The 26,596-nt window shown below is 42.2% G+C and overlaps 2 protein-coding genes across 3 annotated transcripts; both read left to right on the forward strand.

The window, feature by feature from the left end:
• Window positions 1-5,545: 5,545 nt before the first annotated feature.
• LOC120035961 (zinc finger protein 239-like) lies at window positions 5,546-10,144 on the forward strand. The gene is made up of 2 exons (XM_038982447.1): window positions 5,546-6,116; window positions 8,968-10,144. The coding sequence occupies exons 1-2, from the start codon at window positions 5,747-5,749 to the stop codon at window positions 9,768-9,770; spliced, it is 1,173 nt and encodes a 390-aa protein (XP_038838375.1). The 5' UTR covers window positions 5,546-5,746; the 3' UTR covers window positions 9,771-10,144.
• A 2,484-nt stretch (window positions 10,145-12,628) lies between these two features.
• LOC120035966 (gastrula zinc finger protein XlCGF17.1-like) lies at window positions 12,629-26,091 on the forward strand. 2 transcript variants are annotated; one of them, XM_038982453.1, is made up of 2 exons: window positions 12,629-13,036; window positions 24,024-26,091. In XM_038982453.1, the coding sequence occupies exons 1-2, from the start codon at window positions 12,859-12,861 to the stop codon at window positions 24,677-24,679; spliced, it is 834 nt and encodes a 277-aa protein (XP_038838381.1). In that variant the 5' UTR covers window positions 12,629-12,858; the 3' UTR covers window positions 24,680-26,091. The 2 variants fall into 2 exon arrangements, with proteins under 2 accessions (XP_038838381.1, XP_038838382.1); XM_038982454.1 differs by having other exon boundaries at window positions 24,027-26,091.
• Window positions 26,092-26,596: the final 505 nt, after the last annotated feature.

Below are 26,596 nucleotides of genomic sequence, written 5' to 3' on the forward strand. Positions count from 1 at the left end.
AACCTGGTTTAGCGGTAGGGTTGGGTACAGGATATGAACCTGGTTTAGGGGTAGGGTTTGATACAGGATATGAACCTGGTTTAGGGGTAGGGTTGGATACAAATCACATTTTATTAGGGGTAGGGCTGGATACAGGATATGAACCCGGTTTAGGGGTACGGTTGGTTACAAATCAAATGTTTTTTGTCACATGTGCCAAATACAACAGGTATTTCTGTGAAGTGAAGTGCTTACTTACAAGCCCTTAAACGACAATGCAGTTTTAAGAAAATACCTTTTAAAGAGATAAGAAATATCTTTAAGAAATACCTTTTAAGAGATAAGAATAACAAATAATTAAAAAGCAGCAGTAAATAACAAATGTGGGGCTATTTACTGGGGGTACTGGTACAGAGTCAATGTGTGGGGGCAGGTAATTGAGGTAATATGTACATGTAGGTAGAGTTATTAAAGTGACTATGCATAGATAATAACAGAGAGTAACAGCAGCAAAGAAGAGGGGGGGGGGGAGAAATGCAAATAGTCTGGGTAGCTATTTGATTAGCTGTTCAGGAGGCTTATGGCTTGGGGGTAGAAGCTGTTTAGAAGCCTCTTGGACCTAGACTTGGCGCTCCGGTACCGCTTGCCGTGCGATAGCAGAGAGAACAGTCTATGACTAGGGTGGCTGGGGTCTTCGACAATTTTTAGAGCCTTCCTCTGACACCGCCTGGTATAGAGGTCCTGGATGGCAGGAAGCTTGGCCCCAGTGATGTACTGGGCCGTACGCACTACCCTCTATAGTGCCTTGCGGTCGGAGGCCGAGCAGTTGCCATACCAGGCAGTGGTGCAACCCGTCAGGATGCCATTGATGGTGCAGCTGTAAAACCTTTTGAGGATCTGAGGACCCATGCCAAATCTATTCAGTCTCCTGAGGGGGAATAGGTTTTGTCGTGCCCACTTCACGACTGTCTTGGTGTGCTTGGACCATGTTAGTTTGTTGGTGATGTGGACGCCAAGGAACTTGAAGCTCTCAACCTGCTCCACTACAGCCCCGTCGATGAGAATGGGGGCGTGCTCGGTCCTCCTTTTCCTGTAGTCGACAATCATCTCCTTTGTCTTGATCACGTTGAGTGAGAAGTTGTTGTCCTGGCACCACACGGTCAGGTCTCTGACCTCCTCCCTATAGGATGTCTCATTGTTTTCGGTGATCAGGCCTACCACTTTTGTGTCATCAGCAAACTTAATGATGGTGTTGGAGTTGTGCCTGGCCGTGCAGTCATGAGTGAACAGGGAGTACAGGAGGGGACTGAGCACGCACCCCTGAGGGGCCCCCATGTTGAGGATCAGCATGGTGGATGTGTTGTTACCTACCTTTACCACCTGGGGGCGGCCCGTCAGGAAGTCCAGGATCCAGTTGCAGAGGGAGGTGTTTAGTCCCAGGGTCCCTTAGTAATGAGCTTTGAGGGCACAATGGTGTTGAACGCTGAGCTGTAGTCAATGAATAGCAATCTCACGTAGGTGTTCCTTTTGTCCAGGTGGGAAAGGGCAGTGTGAAGTGCAATAGAGATTGCATCATCTGTGGATCTGTTGGTGCGGTATGCAAATTGGAGTGGGTCTAGGGTTTCTGCGATAATGGTGTTGATGTGAGCCATGACCAGCCTTTCAAAGCATTTCATGGCTACAGACGTGAGTGCTATGGGTCGGTAGTCATTTAGGCAGGTTACCTTAGTGTTCTTGAGCACAGGGACTATGGTGGTCTGCTTGAAACATGTTGGTATTACAGGGAGAGGTTGAAAATGTCAGTGAAGACACTTGCCAGTTGGTCAGCGCATGCTCGTAGTACACATCCTGGTAATCTGTCTGGCCCAACGGCCTTGTGAATGTTGACCTGTTTAAAGGTCGTACATCGGCTGAGCAGAGCGTGATCAGACAATCGTCCGGAACAGCTGATGCTCTCATGCATGTTTCAGTGTTACTTGCCTAGAAGCGAGCATAGAAATTATTTAGCTCGTCTGGTAGGCTCGTGTCGCTGGGCAGCTCTCGGCTTCCCTTTGTAGTCTGTAATAGTTTGCAAGCCCTGCCACATCCGACGAGCATCAGAGACGGTGTAGTACGATTCGATCTTAGTTCTGTATTGACGCTTTGCCTGTTTGATGGTTCGTCAGAGGGCATAGTGGGATTTCTTATAAGCTTCCGAGTTAGAGTCCTGCTCCCTTTAGCTCAGTGTGAATGTTGCCTGTAATCCATGGCTTCTGTTTGGGGTATGTACGTACAGTCACTGTGGGGACGACGTCCTCGATGCACTCATTGATAAAGCCAGTGACTGATGTAGTGTACTGCTCAATGCCATTGGAAGAATCCCGGAATATATTCCAGTCTGTGCCAGCAAAACAGTCCTGTAGTTTAGCATCTGCTTCATCTGACCACTTTCTTATTGACCGAGTCACTGGTGCTTCCTGCTTTAACTTTTGCTTGTAAGCAGGAATCAGGAGGATAGAGTTATGGTCACATTTGCCAAATGGAGGGCGAGGGAGAGCTTTGTACGCGTCTCTGTGTGTGGAATATAGGTGGTCTAGAATATTTTCCCTCTGGTTGCACATTTAACGTGCTGATAGAAATTAGGTAAAACTGATTTAAGTTTCCCTGCATTAAAGTCCCTGGCCCCTCGGAGCGCCGCCTCTGGATGAGCGTTTTCTTGTTTGCTTATGGCGGAGTACAGCTCATTGAGTGCGGTTTTAGTGCCAGCCTCGGTCTGTGGTGGTATGTAGACAGCTACAAAAAATACAGATGAAAACTCTCTAGGTAGATAGTGTGGTCTACAGCTTATCATAAGATACTCTACCTCAGGTGAGCAGAACCTTGAGACTTCCTTAGATATCGAGCACCAGCTATTGTTTACAAATATATAGGCCCCCGCCCCGTGTCTTACCAGAGGCTGCTGTTCTGTCCTGCCGATAGAGTGTATAACCCATCAGTTGTATGTTCTTAATGTCGTCGTTCAGCCACGTCTCGGTGAAACATCAGAATTTGTAGATTTTTATGTCATGTTGGTAGGATATACGTGCTTTCAGTTTGTCCCATTTCTTTTCCAGTGATTGAACGTTAGCTAGCAGGCTGGAAGGCAAGGGCAGATTAGCCACTAATCGCCTGATCCTCACAAGGCACCCTGATCTCTTTCCGCGAAACCTCGGTTTCCTTTTCCAGCAAATCACAGGGATCTGGGCCTGGCCGGGTGTCTGTAGTAGTATATCCCTCCCATCCGACTCATTGAAGAAGAACTCTTATTCCAATTTGAGGTGAGTAATCACAAGTTCTGATGTCCAGAAGCTCTTTTCAGTCATAGGATCATAGGCCATAAGAAGCTCTTTTCGGTTACAGGATATGAACCCATTTTAGTGTAAGGGTTTAGGGGTAGGTTTGGGTACAGGATTTGAAATAAGTTTAGGGGTAGGGTTGGTTACAGGATATGAACCCAGTTTAGTGCAAGGGTTTAGGGGTAGGTTTGGGTACAGGATTTGAAATAAGTTTAGGGGTAGGGTTGGTTACAGGATATGAACCCAGTTTAGTGCAAGGGTTTAGCGGTAGGGTTGGGTACAGTATTTGAAATAAGTTTAGGGGTAGGGTTGGTTACAGGATATGAACCCAGTTTAGTGCAAGGGTTTAGCGGTAGGGTTGAGTACAGTATTTGCACCTAGTTTAGGGGTAGGGTGGCGAGGGGGTCTGGGGTAGTGCTTTGTGGTTGTGAATAAGTAGTTGGATGAGTGGTTGTTGTTGTAATGAGATGTTTTTCTTTGTTCAACAGGAGCAGAGAAGGTTACGCACAGGTCAGGTCCTTTCCAGAACAGGTAAGTATTGGTTGAGGTTTTTAAAAGGCCATTCCAGGTAAGTATATGTTTTAAAAGGCCATTCCAGGTAAGTATATGTTTTAAAAGGCCATTCCAGGTAAGTATATGTTTTAAAAGCCATTCATGTTTTTAAAAGTTAATTCCAGGTAAGTACACATGTTTAAAATGCCAGCATATCTTTATAAGGCCATTCTGGGTAAGAGAGGGAGATTCAGATTCAATGAGTGGATTAGACTACAATCTGCTTCTGTAACAGTTTATTGATCAATCAATATTTATCCATTAACCCATATTTGCAAAACGTATAGCAGCTCATCTAGCAGTGAGCATTTTGGTCACATATGCTCCTAAATATTTTGCTATGCGAACTTGTGACATTGTTTTGTAATAGCCAATATATGTAAGAAAGTATTTCACACAGACACACCTGTTAATTGAAATGCATTCCAGGTGACTACCTCATGAAGCTGGTTGAGAGAATGCCAAGAGTGTGCAAATCTGTCATCAAACATTTCTAAAAACCTGTTTTCGCTTTGTCATTATGGGGTATTGTGTGTAGATTGATGAGGGGAAAAAAATATTTAATCAATTTTAGAATAAGGCTGTAACGTAAGAAAATGTGGAAAAAGTTAAGGAGTCTGAATACTTTCCGAATACACTGATGTATTATAACACCTTGTAGGAGCAGTATAGACCTAGTTTGCTCATTAAATACATCTACATGATGTATTGTTACACCATGCAGGAGCAGGATAGACCTAGTCTGTTCATTATATACATCTACATGATGTATTGTTACACCATGCAGGAGCAGTATAGACCTAGTCTGTTCATTATATACATCTACATGATGTATTGTTACACCATGTAGGAGCAGTATAGACCTAGTCCGTTCATTATATACATCTACGTGATGTATTGTTACGCCATGTAGGAGCAGTATAGACCTAGTCTGTTCATTATATACATCTACATGATGTATTGTTACACCATGTAGGAGCAGTATAGACCTAGTCTGTTCATTATATACATCTACATGATATATTGTTACACCATGTAGGAGCAGTATAGACCTAGTCTGTTCATTATATATACATCTATATATACATATACATCATATATACATATATACATCTTATATACATCTATTGTTACACCATGTAGGAGCAGTATAGACCTAGTCTGTTCATTATATACATCTACATGATGTATTGTTACACCATGTAGGAGCAGTAGACATCTCTGTTTATAATATTTGTTTGACTGATTTTCTAAATTATTATAATGGTTTTATTTAACCTTTCTTTAACTAAGCAAGTCAGTTAAGAACAAATACCTTTTTTACGATGACTGTCTACCCCGGCCAAACACTCCCCTAACTGGGACGACGCTGGACCAATTGTGCGCCGCCCTATGAGACTCCCGATCATGGCCGGTTGTGATACAGGCCGGGATCGAACCAGGATTCTGTAGTGACGCCTCTAGCTCTGAGGTGCAGTGCATTAGACCGCTGTGCCACTCGGGAGCCCTCACTCAAGATCTGCACCGATTAACACATGCTTCTGTTTGTACGTTTTCATTTAACATGATTATTTTATGAAATAAATCAAATACATTTTAATTTCCTAAACTGCGTTACCCATTCTAGTCAGCAGATGACGAATGGCGTCTTTCAGGCAATGCTGCCATTGTGACGTATAATCTAATGGACGGGAAGTTTCTTCAACAACCACAGCAGCGACCTCGGTAGCCTTGCTAGCCGACGTAGCAGGAAGATGTGAGCTCTTTATACGCTTTCGGTGATTATTAGCCACTGGGTTTTAAACACATTTCTGTCGTATCTACTAGTTACCCCTTTTAATATCGTATGTACGTCAGCTAGCTGTCTGGTTAAGGTAGCAGTAGCACTAGGCTAATCGCTAATGCTAACATCCCCGACGATGAGTTCAAAAAGCTACTACCCCCCTGCTAAAGAGGAAGACTACTGTACGGAGAAAGAAGCTCTCGTGAAAGAGGAGAAGGAAGAGGAGTCTGTCACAGTTAAACAAGAAGTAGAGGATGAGGCCACAGTTAAACAAGAAGTAGAGGATGAGGCTGTTACAGTGAAAGAGGAAGACGTTTCAGTGAAAGAGGAGGCGGAAGTTAAACAAGAGGGTGCAGTTTTTACAGTGAAAGAGGAGACGACTGGCACGGTGAAAGAAGAGGCAGACGTTTTTGGAGTGAAGGAGGAGGGGGAGATTACTGTCACATTGGAGGAGGAAGAAGAGCAGAATGGAGATCTGATTAACACCAGTGAGTACTGTCTTTTAAAAAAGGGGCACAAACTCTGCAGTTGTTGAACTGATGTCCCTGAATATTTACTTATGTTGAACTGATGTGATTTTAAAGAGTCATTCTACTGAAGTTATGTGCGATTCCACGAAATCTGACTTCTAAATATTGCCATGTTGGAGAAATAAAACAAATAGAAGCTTAATGGATGTTACATGAAATGGACAAGCTTTTTGGGGAGATTGCTAACGAGCGTTAACAAAATGACTGGAAGTCTATGGGTATATGCTAGCAGATACCTATAGCACAATGACTGGAAGTCTAACGCTTAGTTAGCATTGGCTCGCAAAACTACCTCTAACTTCCTTCATACAGGACACAGAGACATACAAATGGTATCCACAAGTTCGTCTGACTCTGGGGAAGTAGCTGCATTGCCTCAGTGGCAAAATCAGCCCTTTTAAGGTCTATATTTTGGAGTTCAGGCTTTATTTGAAACGTTTAGGCAGGAAATTGCCTGAATGTTGACATTACGTAGCAGGAGGCCAAGTCTAAATAAAATAATTTTCAGTCAATCATATTTCATGGCTTTTAGTAAGGGCTCAGAGAGCTTGTTTTTTCCACTCACAGCTTTCCTCCAGTATTAGTTTAAGAGGATGTTAATGAAGCAGTACAGGCCACATTGAAGTGTCTTGAGTTTTATTTGTGTGTTCTACAGTCTTGTAAAGATAGGAAGGAGGGGGTGACTGGGAGAGGAAATGTTTTTGTAAAACCTGCAGCATACATCGGATCATATTAAAACTTTATCTGTAAAGATAACTTTCATCAAGGTTTTTACATGGTTTATATTGGTTTCTCTCCTTTCAGTTTACTTTTTCAGCGCTATGAGATTCCTAACATCCATAAACAATTGTTGATATCTTGAAAAATTATGTGTTCTGGCTAAGATTATATACATTTCATATTTCTTTATATATATATATGTTGAAATGAATTTCTCATACATGGCAGTAAAGATTTGTTTTTGAAAGATGAGAAGAGAATAGTCCTGTAGTATTTATTTTTCTTCAATTGAGAGTATTGCATAAAAGCAGGTTAAACTATTTAAACTTATGGTTGTGGAAGGTATATATTTAGCCTAGGTAAAATTTCACAAGCCCTGAATTCATTAGATTATTGATGACTGTTTGAAATGCAGTGTATTTGACCTTTTAATTGTACCAGAAAGCTTATTTAGAGAGAACATTAACAATTAAGAGACACTTATGCTTATGCTTGAAGACATGGCTAAAGGTCAATCAGATTTGTGAACATGGTCCCTAGCTGTGTGTTGCCGCTTTCCATGTCTGTTGTCTGTAACTTGTGAGGTGTGGAAACACTTTGTTGCTTTTATGAATTTTGTCTTGCTGCTTTTTGTTCTATGTTGCTCTGTCGGTATGCTACGTCTTGCTTGTCCTATGTTGCTCTGTCTGTATGCTATGTCTTGCTTGTCCTATGTTGCTATGTCTTGCTTGTTCTATGTTGCTATTGTCTATATTGTAATTGTTTTTAATAACCTGCCCAGGGACTGCGGTTGAAAATTAGCCGGCTGGCTAAAACCGGCACTTTTACTGAAACGTTGATTAAAGTGCACTGTCCCTGTAAAAATAGAAATAAACTCAAACTCAAACTCATTGGCCAATTTATTAGGTACACCCATCTAGTACCGGGTCAGACCCTCCTTTGCCTCCAACCCTAGACACTGTCAGGTTTGAAAAGCCCAGGAGGGTAGCCGTTTCTGAGACACTGGATCAGGCCCGCCTGGCATTGACGACGACGCTCAGTCTCTTAGGTCACTTGTTTTGCCCATGTACTTAAAAATATTCCAAATGTAAGCAAATGTGTTATGATAGATTTGAATAAAGAAATATTTAACATCTGAATGTCTGTCCGTCTGTAACATCCATAATTGTTGTTTTCCTCTCTAAAGTAATAATGAAAATCACAATCTTACATTTTTTAGTTTGTGTTCAGCCAAGCCTTTCCTTTGATATGCCTATCCATGTTATAACTAACACTGGGGGACAGCTGTGAGTGGAGAAACAAGCTCTGTGAGCTCTTTCAAAAAGCCATGAAATATGATTGACTGAAAAGCCTTTTTTGAGACTTGCCCTTCTACTCTGTAATGGCCAAAATGCATGCAATTCCCTACTTAAACTTTTCAAATAAAGACTGAATTCCAATATATATACCTTAAGGATAATTATGAATGTGGCCATTACAGAAATCATATTTAGATTAGGATTATGGTAATTAATATTAACAGAACATGCAACTCCTGTAATGAAGCAGCCAATTAAACATCATTTTCAAACATTTGCCAAAATGCAATTCGCAAGAAAAACACCTCCGTCAGGAACTTAGAAAGAGATCTAAAGATGCTGCTTATATGACTAGGATTGTGTTAATCCGGGACTGTGTTAATCAGGGACTGTGTTAATCAAGGACTGTGTTTAATTAAGGATTGTGGACATCGAAAGACAGTAGAACAAATGCTAATCTAATGAATTCAGGGCTTGTGAAATTATTAGACAAATGCTGACCAATGAGAACCTATAAAACAATTGGAGCCTAATTGACTCCACATTTCTATTGTCTGATTTTTGGCAACTTTTTCTCATTTATCATAATGAGCACCAGAAAAACACATATGATACTTGGCCTCAGGTTATTGAAGGATCTGATTTGAATTAAACATAAAAAGAAGACAGTTGTATCATGTGAAGGTTTCATTCAAGGTCGTATTCATTAGTGAACACCGTTTCATTTTAGTTTCTAGTGAATACGACCCTGATCTCACTGTTAAATTAAACACACGGTTTGTCTTTGGTAGGAGAGAGACCAGACTCAGAAGAACCAGGGCAAGAGACGTCTGAACCAGCAAGACGACACCACTGTTCCCACTGTGGAAAGAGTTTTACCCAATTACGGACACTGAAGGTGCATGAAAGAATACACACTGGAGAGAAGCCCTACCAATGTTCTCAGTGTGGAAAGAGTTTTACCCAGTTAGGGAGCCTGAAAATACACAATAGAATACACACAGGAGAGAAGCCTTACCAATGCTCTCAGTGTGGAAAGAGATGTTCACAGTTAAGTTGCCTGAAATCACATGAGAGAATACACACAGGAGATAAGCCTCACAAATGCCCTCAATGTGGTAATACTTTTAAGCGGTTAAGTAACCTGAAGGAACATCAAAGAGTACACACAGGGGAAAAGCCTTACCACTGTTTCCATTGTGAAAAGCGTTTCAGCTGGGTAAGGCAACTGAAAGAGCATGAGAGAACACACACCGGAGAGAAGCCCTACCAATGTTCCCAGTGTGGAAAGAGTTTTACCCAGTTCGGGAGCCTGAAGATACATGATAGAATACACACAGGCGAAAAGCCTTTCCAATGTTCCCAGTGTGGAAAGAGTTTTAACCGGTTAGGTAACCTGAAATCACATGAGAGGACACACAAAGAAGAAGAGCCCCATCCCTGCTCCCAGTGTGGAAAGAATTTTACCTCATCAGGCTTCCTGAAGAATCATGAGCAAAGACACACTGGGGAAAAGCCTTTCCAGTGCTCCCAGTGTGGAATTAAATTTACTTGGTTAAGGCAACTGAAATCACATGAAAGAAACCACACATGAGAGAAATGTTACGAATGCTCCCAGTGTAGAAAGATATTTGCCCAGTTTAGGCACCTGAAAGACCTTGAAGTAACACACTCGGGGGAGAAGCCTTACCCATGCTCCCAGTGTGGACAGTGATTTTTCACATACTTACAATTCATGAGGTAACACACACATTGCTCCCACACTTGTCTCATCTTTTACTGAAAATTGGTGCTTTGTGGTTTTGTTTACGCTCTTATTTCCATATGAAATCAAATTGGAGAAAACCTACTCAAAAATACATTTATGTTTTATGTTTTAAAATCCCAAGATATGAATTGAATATGGAGTGTGACCGTTTTTATGTAGATTATGTACACACTCTGTGATTAAATGGTCTTTATTTTTTACTCTGGCTCTGTTTTTCTGTGTGTGTTGGGGATGTGGAACAACGTTTGGGTCAAAAAAGATACACGTCAAATAACACTACTTGATGTGTCAAATAAGCTTGTTGACCAATCAGGACCTGAATATGACTGCACGTCACATAATAATTTTACGCGTTCATAAAAAAAAATGACGTAGTTATTATTACACATTGATTACATGATCACTTGTATTTCATATGTCAAAACTTTTCATCGATACGTATGCTATGATGCTGGTAAAGTTGTCTCGCGCACCTACAGTGCTGGTCAGAAAAAAAAGCTAGCTAGCTGATGGATGCAAACAACGTTCTTCCCCAAAAACATAGTAAAACGACATCTGTTTCAGTAGCTACAGTTAGTTAGCTAACTACATAGCTAGGTGTCATCATCTAAAATAACCCTGATTTATAAGACAGTTCTTATTTGATTAATGGTTGGACCCATCTATGTGAAGCTAGCCACAATAAGGATTAGCCACAATAGTGGACTTTGCGGTTAGCCTTCAAAATAAAAGTATGTAATTGACAGTGAATCAAATGAATACAAATAGTGGAATTATGCCATAAGTGAATATGGCATAATTCTAGATGTAGAATGTTGTTTATATAAAATCAACAAAAGATAATTTGTTAATTTGACAAAAATCTGTTTTTAATCACACTGGATGTATTAGACTTTAGAATTGCATTGGGGGCATACTTATTTTACTGTACAGCCTTACCTATGGATTGTGGATCAATGACATGGGGTATCAGTCAACTCAGTGACACCCAGAGAACATTAGTGTCTTAGCTCTTATTGCGGGACTCAAACCACTGTGAATTGAGCCACATTTATTGTCAACCTATGTGTATTGAACACTATTCCATAGGAAAAACAATGCAATGTTGGAGTCTGAGAAAAAAAGTATTTGGATACTGAGTCGACTGATACCCCATTTCATTGATCCGCAAACCAACCTTGTTTAACATTATCTAGTCTAAATATGGCATGATTCCACCAATTGTAACAATTGGAAATTTGGTGGAGGATCGGGGATGATCTGGGGGTGCTGGAATCGGGCAGATTTGTCTTTGTGAAGGACATATGAATCAAGCCACGTACAAGGTTGTCCTGGAATAAAACATGCTTCCTTCTGCTCTGACAATGTTCCCCAACTCTGAGGAATGTTTTTTCCAGCAGGACAATGCTCCATGCCACACAGCCAGGTCAATCAAGGTGTGGATGGAGGACCACCAGATCAAGACCCTGTCATGGCCAGCCCAATCTCCAGACCTGATCCCCATTGAAAACCTCTGGAATGTGAACAAGAGGAAGATGGATGGTCACACGCCATCAAACAAAGCCGAGCTGCTTGAATTTTTACGCCAGGAGTGGCATAAAGTCACCCAACATCAATGTGAAAGACTGGTGGAGAGCATGCCAAGACGCATGTAAGCTGTGATTGAAAATCAGAGTTATTCCACCAAATATTGAATTCCAAACTCTTCCTAAGTGAACATTAGTATTGTGTTGTTTAAAAATTAATATGAACGTATTTTCTTTGCATTATTCGAGGTCTGACAACACTGCATCTTTTTTGTTATTTTGACCAGTTGTCATTTTCTGCAAATAAATGCTCTAAATGAGAATATTTTTATTTGGAATTTGGGAGAAATGTTGTCAGTAGTTTATAGAATAAAACAAAAATGTTCATTTTACCCAAACACATACCTATAAATAGTAAAACCAGAGAAACTGATAATTTTGCAGTGGCCTCTTAATTTTTCATAGAGCTGTATGTATTGTTACACCATGTAGGAGCAGTATAGACCTAGTCTGTTCATTATATACATCTACATTATGTATTGTTACACCATGCAGGAACAGTATAGACCTAGTCTGTTCATTATATACATCTACATGATGTATTGTTACACCATGCAGGAGCAGTATAGACCTAGTCTGTTCATTAAATACATCTACATGATATATTGTTACACCATGCAGGAGCAGTATAGACCTAGTCTGTTCATTATATACATCTACATTATGTATTGTTACACCATGCAGGAGCAGTATAGACCTAGTCTGTTCATTATATACATCTACATTATGTATTGTTACACCATGTACAAGCACTATAGACCTAGTCTGTTCATTATATACATCTACATGATGTATTGTTACACCATGTAGGAGCAGTATAGACCTAGTCTGTTCATTATATACATCTACATGATGTATTGTTACACCATGCAGGAGCAGTAGGCTGTTTACAAAGGCAGACCATTTCAGATATTTTTTGGGGGACCTAACATATCAGCTCTGAAAAATATCTAATGTTAAAATATTACATGTGATTGGTCAAAAGACCAACATGAAAAATTAAATAAATATTTCCTTAAACTGCATTACCCGTCCCACTCCAGTCAGCAGATGGCGATATGCGTTTTACAGGCGATGCTGCCAGAGTGTGACGTGGCATTAAATGTAGTGGACGGGACGCTTCTTCAACAACAGCTAATCAGCCACCTCGGTATCTTGCTAGCCAACATAGCCGAAACATTGGAGCTCTTTAGACGTTTTCGGTGTTTTAAACACACGTCTGTCGTATCTACTAGTTAACCAATTCCCCCCCGTATTTACGTTGTTAGTCAGCTAACTTAGCACAGGGCTAGTCGCTTATGCTAACTAGCTAGCTAAAATCCCTGACCATGAGCTCACCAAGATCCCCGCCTGTTAAAGAAGAGAATGTCTGCTGGACCGAGAAACAGGGTCTGTGGCTTAATGTTGTCGTGAAAGAAGAGGAGGAAGAGAAGGATGTCACAGTGAAAGGCAACGAAGAAGCTTCCAGAGTGAAAGAGGACGAGACTGGAGATCTGATTAACACCAGTGAGTACTATTTTAAAAACAGGAGCAAAACCTTGTCAAACAACAACAAAATGGCCGCCATGCCACTTTTAAAAAAACATTGTAGTCATGTATTTAGCCGACGCTCTTATCCAGAACGACTGACAGGAGCAATTATGGTTAAGTGACTTGCTCAAGAGCACATCGACAGATGTTTCACCTAGTTGGCTCAGGGATTCGAACCAGCGACGTTTCAGTTACTGGCCCAAAGCTTGTTTTGGTAAACAGCTAAGGGATGGGGGCTGGAGAAACCGGTATGTATGTAACCACGCTAAAATTATATATTTTTATTTCACCTTTATTTAACCAGGTAAGCTAGTTGAGAACAAGTTCTCATTTACAACTGCGACCTGGCCAAGATAAAGCAAAGCAGTGCGACAGAAACAACACAGAGTTACACATGGAATAAACAAGCGTACAGTCAATAACACGATAGGGGGGGAAAGAAAGTCTATATACAGTGTGTGTAAATGGCATGAGGTAAGGCAATAAATAGGCCATAGTAGCAAAGTAATTACAATTTAGCAGATTAACACTGGAGTGATAGATGAGCAGATGATGATAAGTAGTGATACTGGTGTGCAAAAGAGCAGTAAAGTAAATAAAAACAATATGGGGATGAGGTAGGTAGATTGGGTTAGGGTTCCTCACCATCCATAAGATAAAACATTTGTTTTAACCAGGTTTTCCAACTATACAGAGTTTGTTTACAAAAACTCATTAAACAAGATATCAGCCTAATCCAGGACTCCAATCAAGTTGTACAAACATCTCAAGGATGATCAATGGAAACACGATGCACCTGAGCTCAATTGAGTCTAATAGCAAAAGGTCTGAATACTTATGTAAATAAGGGATTTCTGTATTTGATTTAAAAAAATTTTTTTTTTTACATAAATCTAAAACCATTTTCACTTTGTCATTATGGATATTTAACCTTTATTTAACTAGGCAAGTCAGTTAAAAACGAATTCTTATTTACAATGACGGCCTAGGAACAGTGGGTTTACTGCCTTGTTCAGGGGCAGAAGGACAGATTTTTACCTTGTCAGTTCGGGGATTCGATCTAGCAACCTTTCGGTTACTGGCGCAATGCTCTAAACACTAGGGTACCTGCCGCCCCTGATTGATGGAAAAACATTAATTCAATTCATTTTAGAATAAGCCTGTAACGTATCAAAATGTGGAAAAGGTCAAGGTCTAAATACTTCCCGAATGCCCTGAATTATAAAGTTAATTTCTCAGAACATTAAGAAACATTTCCATTAAAAACAACAAATAACATTCAAAGAATGTTCTTAAAATGTTATTTAAAAACATACATTCCGTTCTCAGGGTCAACAAAACTTTCTCTACCCTGTATCTTGTTAAGTGTGTTGGCCACGCCCACTAATTGGCCACACCTGATCTTAATGAGTGCTTGTTTCCTTGGAAATGGGGTCTGATTGGATAGACTAAAAATGTTACAGCTTTGAATGAGTTTTAAAATAATACAAATGTAAAACGTTGTGTTCTAGCTCCACCCTGGTGGCGCAGTGGACTAATTCTATGGGTAGAGAACAGGAGATCATAGGTTCGAATCTCACTAGAAAATAGATGTGACAGTTTTCCGACTATCTCCTGTCGATTAAAAAAAACAAAAAAAACACGTAATGACATCACACCTCAAATAAAAAGCATTTTCGTAAAAACACGGTGTCTAATGAGAATGTAGAGGTTGAAGTGTTTCCAATACCCATTTAGGCAAATTGTTCATTAATACATTTGCGACAGCCTGTATGCCCTCCCAGCTATCGGTTTCATGTCTCAGCCCTGCCTGTGTGCCCTCCCACCTATCGGTTTCATGTCTCAGCCCAGCCTGTGTACCCCCCCAGCTATCGGTTTCATGTCTCAGCCCAGCCTGTATGCCCTCCCAGCTATCGGTTTCATGTCTCAGCCCAGCCTGTGTGCCCTCCCAGCTATCGGTTTCATGTCTCAGCCCAGCCTGTATGCCCTCCCAGCTATCGGTTTCATGTCTCAGCCCAGCCTGTATGCCCTCCCAGCTATCGGTTTCATGTCTCAGCCCAGCCTGTGTGCCCTCCCAGCTATCGGTTTCATGTCTCAGGTAGCCTGTATGCCCTCCCAGCTATCGGTTTCATGTCTCAGCCCAGCCTGTATGCCCTCCCAGCTATCGGTTTCATGTCTCAGGTAGCCTGTATGCCCTCCCACCTATCTGTTTCATGTCTCAGCCCAGCCTGTATGCCCTCCCAGCTATCGGTTTCATGTCTCAGCCCAGCCTGTATGCCCTCCCAGCTATCGGTTTCATGTCTCCGCCCAGCCTGTATGCCCTCCCAGCTATCGGTTTCATGTCTCAGCCCAGCCTGTATGCCCTCCCAGCTATCGGTTTCATGTCTCAGCCCAGCCTGTGTACCCTCCCAGCTATCGGTTTAATGTCTCAGGTAGCCTGTATACCCTCCCAGCTATCGGTTTCATGTCTCAGCCCAGCCTGTATGCCCTCCCAGCTATCGGTTTCATGTCTCAGCCCAGCCTGTATGCCCTCCCAGCTATCGGTTTCATGTCTCAGCCCAGCCTGTATGCCCTCCCACCTATCTGTTTCATGTCTCAGGTAGCCTGTATACCCTCCCAGCTATCGGTTTCATGTCTCAGCCCAGCCTGTATGCCCTCCCACCTATCGGTTTCATGTCTCAGCCCAGCCTGTATGCCCTCCCACCTATCGGTTTCATGTCTCAGCCCAGCCTGTATGCCCTCCCAGCTATCGGTTTCTTGTCTCAGGTAGCCTGTATGCCCTCCCAGCTATCGGTTTCATGTTTCAGCCCAGCCTGTATGCCCTCCCAGCTATCGGTTTCATGTCTCAGCCCAGCCTGTATGCCCTCCCAGCTATCGGTTTCATGTCTCAGGTAGCCTGTATGCCCTCCCACCTATCGGTTTCATGTCTCAGGTAGCCTGCGATAGCCAGCATGAATAGAATGCAATACATTTTTGGGGGGGGAACATTAAGCAAGAACGGCATTTAGCTGTATTAGTGCACGTGACAATAACAATGTGAAACTTGGCCGTCTGCCCAAGATTGTTGAACAACTTTATGGAAGCCCATATTTGCTAGAGTAGCTACACTATATACAGTTGAAGTCGGAAGTTTACATACACCATAGCCAAATACATTTAAACTCAGTTTTTCACAATTCCTGACGTTTAATCCTAGTAAAAAAATCCCTGTTTTTTGGTCAGTTAGGATCACCACTTTATTTTAAGAATGTGAAATGTCAGAATAATAGTAGAGAGAATGATTTATTTCAGCTTTTATTTCTTTCATCACATTCCCAGTGGGTCAGAAGTTTACATACACTCGATTAGTATTTGGTAGCATTGCCTTTAAATTGTTTAACTTGGGTCAAACGTTCCGGGTAGCCTTCCACAAGCTTCCCACAATAAATTGGGTGAATTTTGGCCCATTCCTCCTGACAGAGCTGGTGTAACTGAGTCAGGTTTGTAGGCCTCCTTGCTCACACATGTTTTTCAGTTCTGCCCACACATTTTATATAGGATGGAGGAAGGAAAAGGGTCTTCCAAATGGACAATGAGGGCTTTGTGATGGCCATTCCAATACCTTGACTTTGTTGTCCTTAAGCCATTTTGTCACAACTTTGGAAGTATGCTTGGGGTCATTGTCCATTTGGAAGACCCATTTGCGACCAAGCTTTAACTTCCTGACTGATGTCCTGAGATGTTGCTTCAATATATCCACATAATTTTCCTCCCTCATGATGTCATCTATTTTGTGAAGTGCACCAGACCCTCCTGCAGCAAAGCACCCCCACAACATGATGCTGCCACCCCCATGCTTCACGGTTGGGATGGTGTTCTTCGACTCGCAAGCCTCCCCCTTTTTCCTCCAAACATAACGATGGTCATTCTGGCCAAACAGTTATATTTTTGTTTCATCAGACCAGAGGACATTTCTCCAAAAAGTATGATCTTTGTCCTCATGTGCAGGTGCAAACTGTAGTCTGGCTTTTTTTATGACAGTTTTGGAGAAGTGGCTTCTTCCTTGCTGAGCGGCCTTTCAGGTTATGTTGATATAGGACATGTTTTACTTTGTATATAGATGCGTGTTTCCTCCAGCATCTTCACAAGGTCCTTTGCTGTTGTTCTGGGATATATTTGCACTTTAAGCACCTAAGTATGTCCATCTCTAGGAGACAGAACGCGTCTCCTTCCTGAGAGGTATGACTGCTGCGTGGTCCCATGGTGTTTATACTTGCGTACTATTGTTTGTACAGATGAACGTGGTACCTTCAGGCATTTGGAAATTGCTCCCAAGGATGAACAAGACTTGTGGAGGTCTACAATTTTTCTTTTGACGTCTTGGATGATTTCTTTTGATTTTCCCATGATGTCAAGCAAAGAGGCACTGAGTTTGAAGGTAGGCCTTGAACTACATCCACAGGTACACCTCCAATTGACTCAAATGATGTCAATTAGCCTATCAGAAGCTTCTAAAGCCATGACATCATTTTCTGGAATTTATCAAGCTGTTTAAAGGCACAGTCAACTTAGTGTATGTAAACTTCCAACTTCAACTGTATGTAAGTCTGTGGACAACTTTTCAAATGAGTGGATTCGGCTATTTCAGCCACACCCGTTACTGACAGGTGTATAGAATCGAGCACACAGCCATGCAATCTCTATAGACAAACATTGGCAGTAGAATGACCTTACTGAAAAGCTCAGTGACTTTCAACGTGCCACCGTCATAGGATGCCACTTTTCCAACAAGTCAGTAGGTCAAATTTCTGCCCTGCTAGAGCTGCCCCGGTCAAATGTAAGTGCTGTTATTGTGAAGTGGAAACTTCTAGGAGCAACAATGGCTCAGCTGCGAAGTGGTAGGCCACAAAAGCTCACAGAACGGGACCTCTGAAGCGCGTAGCGTGTAAAAATCGTCTGTCTTCAGTTGCCACACTCACTACCGAGTTCCAAACTGCCTCTGGAAGCAATGTCAGCACAATAACTGTTTGTTGGGAGCTTCATGAAATTGGTTTCCATGGCCCAGCTGCTGCACACAAGCCTAAGATCACCATGAGCAATGCCAAGCGTCGGCTGGAGTGGTGTGAAGCTCGCTGCCATTGGACTCTGGAGCAGTGGAAACACTTTCTGTGAAGTAATGAATCACGCTTCACCGTCTGGCAGTCTGAAGGATGAATCTGGGTTTGGCGGATGCCAGGAATCGCTACCTGTCCCAATGCATAGTGCCAACTGTAAAGTTTGGTGGGGGAGGAATAATGTTCTGGGGCTGTTTTTCATGGTTTGTACTCGGCCCCTTAGTTCCAGTGAAGGGAAATCTTAATTTCTACAGCATACAATGACATTCTAGAGGATTCTGTGCTTCTGAATTTGTGGCAACAGTTTGGGGAAGGCCCTTTCCTGTTTCAGCATGACAAATCCCCTGTGCAAAAAGCGAGGTCTATACAGAAAGGGTTTGTTGAGATCGGTGTGGAAGAACTTGACTGGCCTGCACATAGCCCTGACCTCAACCCTATCGAACACCTTTGGGTTGAATTGGAACGCCGACTGCGAGCCAGGCCTAATCGCCCATCATCAGTGCCCAACCTCACTAATGCTCTTGTGGCTGAATAGAAGCAAGTCCCCGCAGCAATGTTCCAACATCTAGTAGAAAGCCTTCCCAGAAGAGTGGAGGCTGTAATAGCAGCAAAGGGGGAAAACTCCATGTTAATGGCCATGAGTTTGGAATTAGACGTTCGACAAACAGGTGTCGACATACCTTTGGCCATGTAGTGTAGCTTAAAAAAAAAAAAAGTAGGGGTGTGGATCAGAAAACCAGTCAGTATCTGTTGTGACCACCATTTGCCTCAAGCAGCACGACACATCTCCTTCGCATATGATCAGGCTGTTGATTGTGACCTGTGGAATGTTGCCCCACTCTTCAATGGCTGCGCAAAGTTGCTGGATATTGGCGGGAACTGGAACACTCTGTTGTACACGTCAAGCCAGAGCTTCCCAAACATGCTCAATGGGTGACATGTGTGGCGAGTATGCAAGCCATGGAAGAACAGACAATATTCAGCTTCCAAGAATTGTGTCCAGATCCTTGTGACATTTTTATGCACATTATATTCAAACATGAGGTGATGGCGACAGATGAATGGCGATGACAATGTACGTTCAAATTGCCGTTGATTAAATGCAATTGTTCGTTGGTCTGTATCTGATGCTTGCCCATATCATAACCACACTGCCCCCATGGGGCACTCTGTCTACAACGTTGACATCAGCAAACCGCCCGCTCACACGATGCCATACACGCTTTCTGCCATCTGCCCGGTACAGTTGAAACCAGGATTCAAACATTGAGCACACTTCACCAAGTGGCCTTCAAAGGTGAGCATTTGCCCACTGAAGTCTGTTACAACACCAAACTACAGTCAGGTCAAGACTCCGGTGAGGACGATACACACACAGATGAGCTTGTCTGCAACGGTTTCTGACTGTTTGTGCAGAAATTGTTCGGTTGGGAAAAACCCACAGTTTCAACAGCTGTCCGGGTGGCTGGCCTCAGACGATCACGCTGGTGATGAAGCTGGATGTGGAGAACCTGGGCTGGCTTGGTTACACGTGGTCTGCGGTTAAGAGGCCGGTTGGGCACACTGCCATATTTTCTAAAATGAAGTTGGAGGCGGCTTATTGTAGAGAAATTAACATTTCATTCTCTGTAACAGCTGTTATGGACTTTTCTGCCATCATGCCAATTGCTCGCTCCCTCAACTTGAGACATTTGTGGCATTGTGTTGTGACAAAACTGCACATTTTAGTGACCTTTTATTGTCCCCAGCACAAGGCGCACCTGTGTAATGGTCATGCTGTTTAATCAGCTTCTTGATATGCCACACCTGTCAGGTGGATGGATTATGTTGTGTTTTATATTTTTGTTCAAACAGCTTAAAGGCAAATACGGCTACTTTGCTGTTATTCTGGATACATTGTTTGATGTGACCAGTGTTAACCATAGTTAGTTGGCTGGCTAGCAAGCAAGGGATAAGAGGGTTGCCAGCCAGCATGGCAGCAGGACCTTTTGAAACGAACGACTGGGTTGCGTCCATAGATGGAGAACAAAAAGATTTCACGATTGGGGCGCATCTCTAGCAACCTAACTGCCTTGGGTAGCAACCCTAGATTTGTGTCAGGACTATATCTCACGGAAGGATGAAATGGTATGAAATAATTTCTTTAAAATAACGTTTAAGGAAAAATATATCAGTCATTATTTGAATATTTTGTAACCCGTCGTTTAGAAGTGATAATGCCTTGGAAGCCAGTGTTTGAAGGATATATTGGCACGGTTGGGTGGCCCGAGGCAGAACACCTGTGCTAAAATATATCCTCCGAACACCGGCTACTCTGGTAGTATCACTTAAATATCGTACCCCGAAGACATGCTAACCTCTCACCATTACAATAACAGGGGAGGTTAGCATTATATATACAGTGGGGCAAAAAAAGTATTTAGTCAGCCAACAATTGTGCAAGTTCTCCCACTTAAAAAGATGAGAGAGACCTGTAATTTTCATCATAGGTACACTTCAACTATGACAGACAAAATGAGATCACATTGTAGGATTTTTAATAAATTTATTTGCAAATTATGGTGGAAAATAAGTATTTGGTCACCTACAAACAAGCAAGATTTCTGTCTCTATGATAAAAATTACAGGCCTCTCTCATCTTTTTAAGTGGGAGAACTTGCACAATTGGTGGCTGACTAAATACTTTTTTGCCCCACTGTATATCATACCCCCAAGACATGCTAACCTCTCACCATTACAATAACAGGAGAGGTTAGCATTATATATATCATACCCCCAAGACATGCTAACCCATCACCATTACAATAACAGGAGAGGTTAGCATTATATATATCACACCCCCAAGACATGCTAACCTCTCACCATTACAATAACAGGGGAGGTTAGCATTTGGTATTATCACTAACACTACAGCCACTCTGTAATGACGCACTCTGCTGTTCAACATTTACATTTCAGTCATTTAGCAGACGCTCTTATCCAGAGAGGCTTACGGTACTGAGTCATTTAGTCGATGCTCTTATCCAGAGAGACTTACGGTACTGAGTCATTTAGCAGACGCCCAAAGTTGTGGCAAAATGGCTTAAGGACAACAAAGTCAAGGTATTGGAGGGAGGAGGAGCAGTTCCCCATACTGCTTCCTTAACCAAGCACCAGGGTCTTGAAGATTAATCATTTTGAGGGATCTAGTTTAGATTAAACCTTGTAGAAAGACAGTTTTATCATGTAGAGCAGTTATTCCCCCAGGGGTACGCCAAATAAAAATGTGATTCACATTTTTATATATATATCTTCACATTTTCAAACAGTCCATTTATATTTTCCAACGGGGCTATAGATTTGGGTGAGTTTACATTTTTTATCGCCTTAGTAGTCTCGTTTCACTACCAAAAATAAAGTTAAACCATCTAGTGTTCAGCGAAATAACAACACAATGTAAAATACAGGTAGCCTAGTCAAATAATTAACATCCAATCATATTAACTGTTCCTCTCTCGCGGGAATTCCACTAACGGTCCATATGTAGCCAAACGTAGCTGCTGCTCATTCCGTTTGCTCGAAAATTGAGAAATGGTTAAAGTAAGGCCCTCGTCCATAGAGACACAAACCAGCTCTACTGGTAGTACTGCTACTACCAGCAGTACTGCACCTGTCGACGACACAAGTTGTTCTGCTTCCCTGAGCACATCCAATGCTAGAATCAGCTGAAGAGCTACTGTCCCCTTACCCGGGAAAGCACCAAATAGACGGGGATGTTGGACCATCGAAGAGGTGCAAATATGATAACTACATTGATTTTGGGTTCACTTATATTGGGAGTAGTGCCTTTCCTCAGTCAGTACTTTTGCACATAACACTATCTCACAACTCGATGAAACCTTCACTCTTGCACAGACATTTAGAAACAAAACATGCCAGTTTGAAAAATAAGCCATGGGAGTTTTTTGAGCGAGAATTAAGACAACTTTCGAGTAGTAAGAAATGTATAAAAGCAACAGGTACCATTTAATAAGAAGGGGCTAGAAGCGTCTTATATGGTGAGCTACCGAGCGGCTAGGACAGGTAAGCCCCATACTATTGTGGAGGACTTAATTCTTCCTGCTGCCACGCGGATATGGCTGGGACAATGCTGAGGGAAAAGGCCCAAAAAACTATACAGACAATGCCTTCATCAAACAACACTGTTTCACGATGCATCAGTGACATGGCAGGAGATGTTTTGAAACAATTACTGCTTCGCATACAACCGAGTGAATTCTATGCGTTACAGCTGGATGAGTTAACAGACGTGGCGGGCCTGGCACAGCTCCTGGTATATGTCCGTTACGTTTATGGGGATCAATTAAGGAAGACATCCTCTTCTGCAAACCACTGGAAACCAGGACAACAGGAGAGGATATTTTAAAAGTACTGGACAGCTTTGTGACATCAAATTGACTTTGGTGGTCAAGATGTGTTGCTATCTGTACTGATGGCGCAAAAGCCATGACAGGGAGACATAGTGGAGTGGTAACGCGCGTGCAAGCAGTTGCTCCCGACGCCACTTAGGTACACTGCAGCATCCACCGAGAGGCTCTTGCTGCCAAAGGAATGCCTGACCGCTTGAAAGACGTTTTGGACATTACAGTGAAAATAGTTAACTTTGTTAAAACAAGGCTATGCGCTATGCAATGATATGGGCAGTGACCATGTAACGCTTTTACAACATAAGTGAAGTGTGATGGTTATCAAGGGGCAAAGTATTGACACTTAAAAAAAAAAAAATGTTTTAATTGGGGGCCGAGCTTAAACTTCTTTCCTGACCATAATTTTCACTTGTCTGACTGCCTGCATGATGATGAGCTTCTCACACGACTGGCCTATCTGGGTGACGTTTTTTTCTCGCCTGAATGATCTGAATCTCGGATTACAGGGACTCTCCGCAACTATATTCAATGTGCGGGACAAAATTGAGGCTTTGATTAAGAAGTTGGAGCTCTCCTCTGTCTGTATTAACAAGGACAACACACAGATCTTTCCATCATTGTATAATACTTTTTTTGTGTGCAAATGAACTCAAGCTTACGGACAATGTCAAATGTGATATAGCGAAGCACCTGAGGTGAGTTGGGTTACACAATTAACGGATGACACAAACAACTGGATTCGTTATCCCTTTCATGCCCTACCTCCAGTCCACTTACCGATATCTGAACGAAAGAGCCTCATCGAAATTGCAACAAGCGGTTCTGTGAAAATTTTATTTAATCAGAAGCCACTGCCAGATTTCTGGATTGGGCTGCGCTCAGAGTATCCTGCCTAGACAAACCGCACTGTTAAGACACTGATGCCCTTTGCAACCACGTACCTATACGAGAGTGGATTCTTGGCCCTCACGAGCATGAGAACTAAATACAGGCACAGACTGTGTGTGGAAAATGATTTTAAGACTGACTCTCTCCAATACAACCCAACATTGCAGAGTTATGTGTATCCTTTCAAGCACACGCTTCTCATTAATCTGTGGTGAGTTACTCACAATTTTCGATTAACAAATAAAGTTTTATATGTGAGATGGGTAAATAAAGTACAACATTATTGATTATGATTATTTGTGCCCTGGTACTATAACAGCTCTTTGTCACTTCCCACGAGCCGGGTTGCGACAAACTCGTTCTTATGTTTAATAAATGTATAGTGTGTGTGTGTGGCAGGCTTTTTGGAAGTTTGGAAAAACATTTGAGAGTGTGCTGACCCTAGTGCTAAGAGGGGGTTCGCAGCTAGAGGTTGAATGTTTGAAGGGGTCCGGGACTATAAAACATTTAGGAACCACTGATGTAGAGGTTTCTTTCAGGTCTCTCTGTTTAACCAAATATTCTGTTTGTCTTCAGCAGGTGAAAGACCAGACTCTCACGGGAAAAGTCCTTCAGGGAAACCAGACCCACAGAAGACCAAACCAGCAAGACCACACCACTGCTCCCAGTGTGGAAAGTGTTTTAGACACGCAGGGAATCTGAAAACGCATGAGATGATACATACAGGAGAGAAGCCATATCAATGCTCCCAGTGTGGAAAGGGTTTTAGACTCTCAGGGCATCTAAAAGTGCATGAAAGAACACACACTGGAGAGAAGCCATATCTATGCTACCAGTGTGGAAAGGGTTTTGGACACTCAGGCAATCTAAAACTGCATGAAAGAACACACACTGGAAAGAAGCCATATCTATGCTCCCAGTGTGGAAATGAATTTTTCTCATCTGGGGACCTGAAAAAACATGAGAGAACACACTTAGTAGAGAGGCGTTTCCAATGTGCCCAATGTGGAAAGAGATTTATTCAGTTAGCGCATCTGAAAGATCATGAGAGAATACACCCAGGAGAACAACCATTCCAATGCTCCTTGTGTGGGAAAAGTTTTACCCATTCATGGAACCTGAAAATGCATGAGATGACACACACAGGAGGGAAGCCTTTCAGCTGCTCCCAGTGTGGAAAATGTTTTACCCACTTAGGGACCTTGAAAACGCATGAAATGACACACACATGAGAAGGAGATATGCCTTTCCACTGCTCCCAGTGAGGAGAGGTTTACTTGGTTAGGGAATCTGAAAATGCATGAGAGAACACACACGGGAGAAGCCGCCCTACCACTGCTCAGACTGTGGAAATAGATTTACCCAGCTAGGCTACCTGAAATCACGAGTGGACACACACTGTGGAAAAGTTTTACCTAGTTAGGGAACTTGAAAATGCATGAGATGTCACACACAGGAGAGATGCCTTTCCACTGCTCCCAGTGTGGAAAGAGTTTTAGAAATGCAGGGAACCTGAAAGTGCATGAAAGAAGACACTATGGAGAGAAGCCTTTCCAATCTTCTCATTGTGGAAATACATTTTCCCTGTCAGAGGACCTGAAATCACGTGAGAGAATACAGGCGCTGTGTTCTGACTTATATTTTTGACTTAAGAAATTGTGTTTTGGTTTATGCCACATCAAATCAATGTATATGAAAGCTTACTCAAAAACAGGGTTACTTTTTTGTTTTTCTTTAAGACATGATAATATCTCAAATCAAAATACATATTTTTAAATGTGTATTTTGATTATGAAGTAAAGATTTGAATATTGGTATTTAAAAATGTAAATGATTATATAGATTAATAGAATGTGCATTTCTAGATTCTAACCTTGAAACCTCTTGGATTTGATATGATTTGGATATTACTAAAGACATTTGATTAGATGCATGATTTGGATATTGCAAAGTGTAAATTATTAGATCAGGATCAACTGGTGGAGAAACAAAAATAGCATCAATAGGTAAGTATACCAGTTTCATTTGAGTACCAGGATGTTGACGAGGTTTTTTTGGGGGGGGGGGGGCTGTGTGTGGGTCTTGGATGGTTGGTGGCTTGGCGTTTGGGACCTTGGGCCGGTGGCCTGAGAGGTCGCTGGTTTGGGTCGTCGATTCGACTGGGTGTGAGATCTGTCGATTTGCTCCTTGGCGTGGCGCTTGACCCTAGTTACTGTTGTGGGTCACTGGATGGGATTGGCTGCTAGATGACTGAATGCAATGTAAATAGTGAGTGGCTTCACTGCAGGTAGATTGTATGAATTTTCAAATTCAATAAAATAAAACATGTAATTTGCATTTTACATTTTTACATTTCACATGTTTGTCATTCAGCAGATGCTTATCAAATCACATTTTATTAGTCACATACACATATTTAACAGATGTTATTGTGGGTGTAGCAAAAAGCTTGTGTTTCTAGCTCCAATAGTGCAGTAGTATCTAACAATTCACATCAATACACATATCTAAAAGAATGGAATATATACATATTAGGACTACCAATGTCAGTGGCATTGACTAAATACAGTAGAATTGAATACAGTATATACATATGAGATGAGTCAAGCAGTATGTAAACATTATTAAAGTGACCAGTGATTCCATGTCTATGTATATAGGGCAGCAGCCTCTAAGGTGCTGGGTGGTAGCCGGCTAGTGATGGCTGTTTAACAGTCTGATGGCCTTGAGATAGAAGCTGTTTTTCAGTCTCTCGGTCCCAGCTTTGATGCATCTGTACTGACATCGACATTCTGGATGATAGCGGGGTGAACAGGCAGTGGCTCGGGTGGTTGATCTTTTTGGCCTTCCTGTGATATCGGGTGCTGTAGGTGTCCTGGGGGGCAGGCAGTGTTCCCCCTGTGATGCGTTGGGTAGACCATACCACCCTCTAAAGAGCTCTGCGGTTGCGGGCAGTGCAGTTGCCGTACCAGGCGGTGCTAAAGACAGGATGCTCTCAATGGTGCATCTGTAAAAGTTTGAGAGTCTAGCCGAATTTCTTCAGCCTCCTGAGGTTGAAGAGGGGCTGCTGTGCCTTCACCACGCTGTGTTTTGTTGACGTTGAGGGAGAGGTTATTTTCCTGGCACCACTCCGCCAGGGCCCTCACTCC

Source organism: Salvelinus namaycush, unplaced genomic scaffold (assembly GCF_016432855.1).
Source record: "Salvelinus namaycush isolate Seneca unplaced genomic scaffold, SaNama_1.0 Scaffold117, whole genome shotgun sequence".
In the NCBI taxonomy this organism is placed as follows: Eukaryota; Metazoa; Chordata; class Actinopteri; order Salmoniformes; family Salmonidae; genus Salvelinus; species Salvelinus namaycush.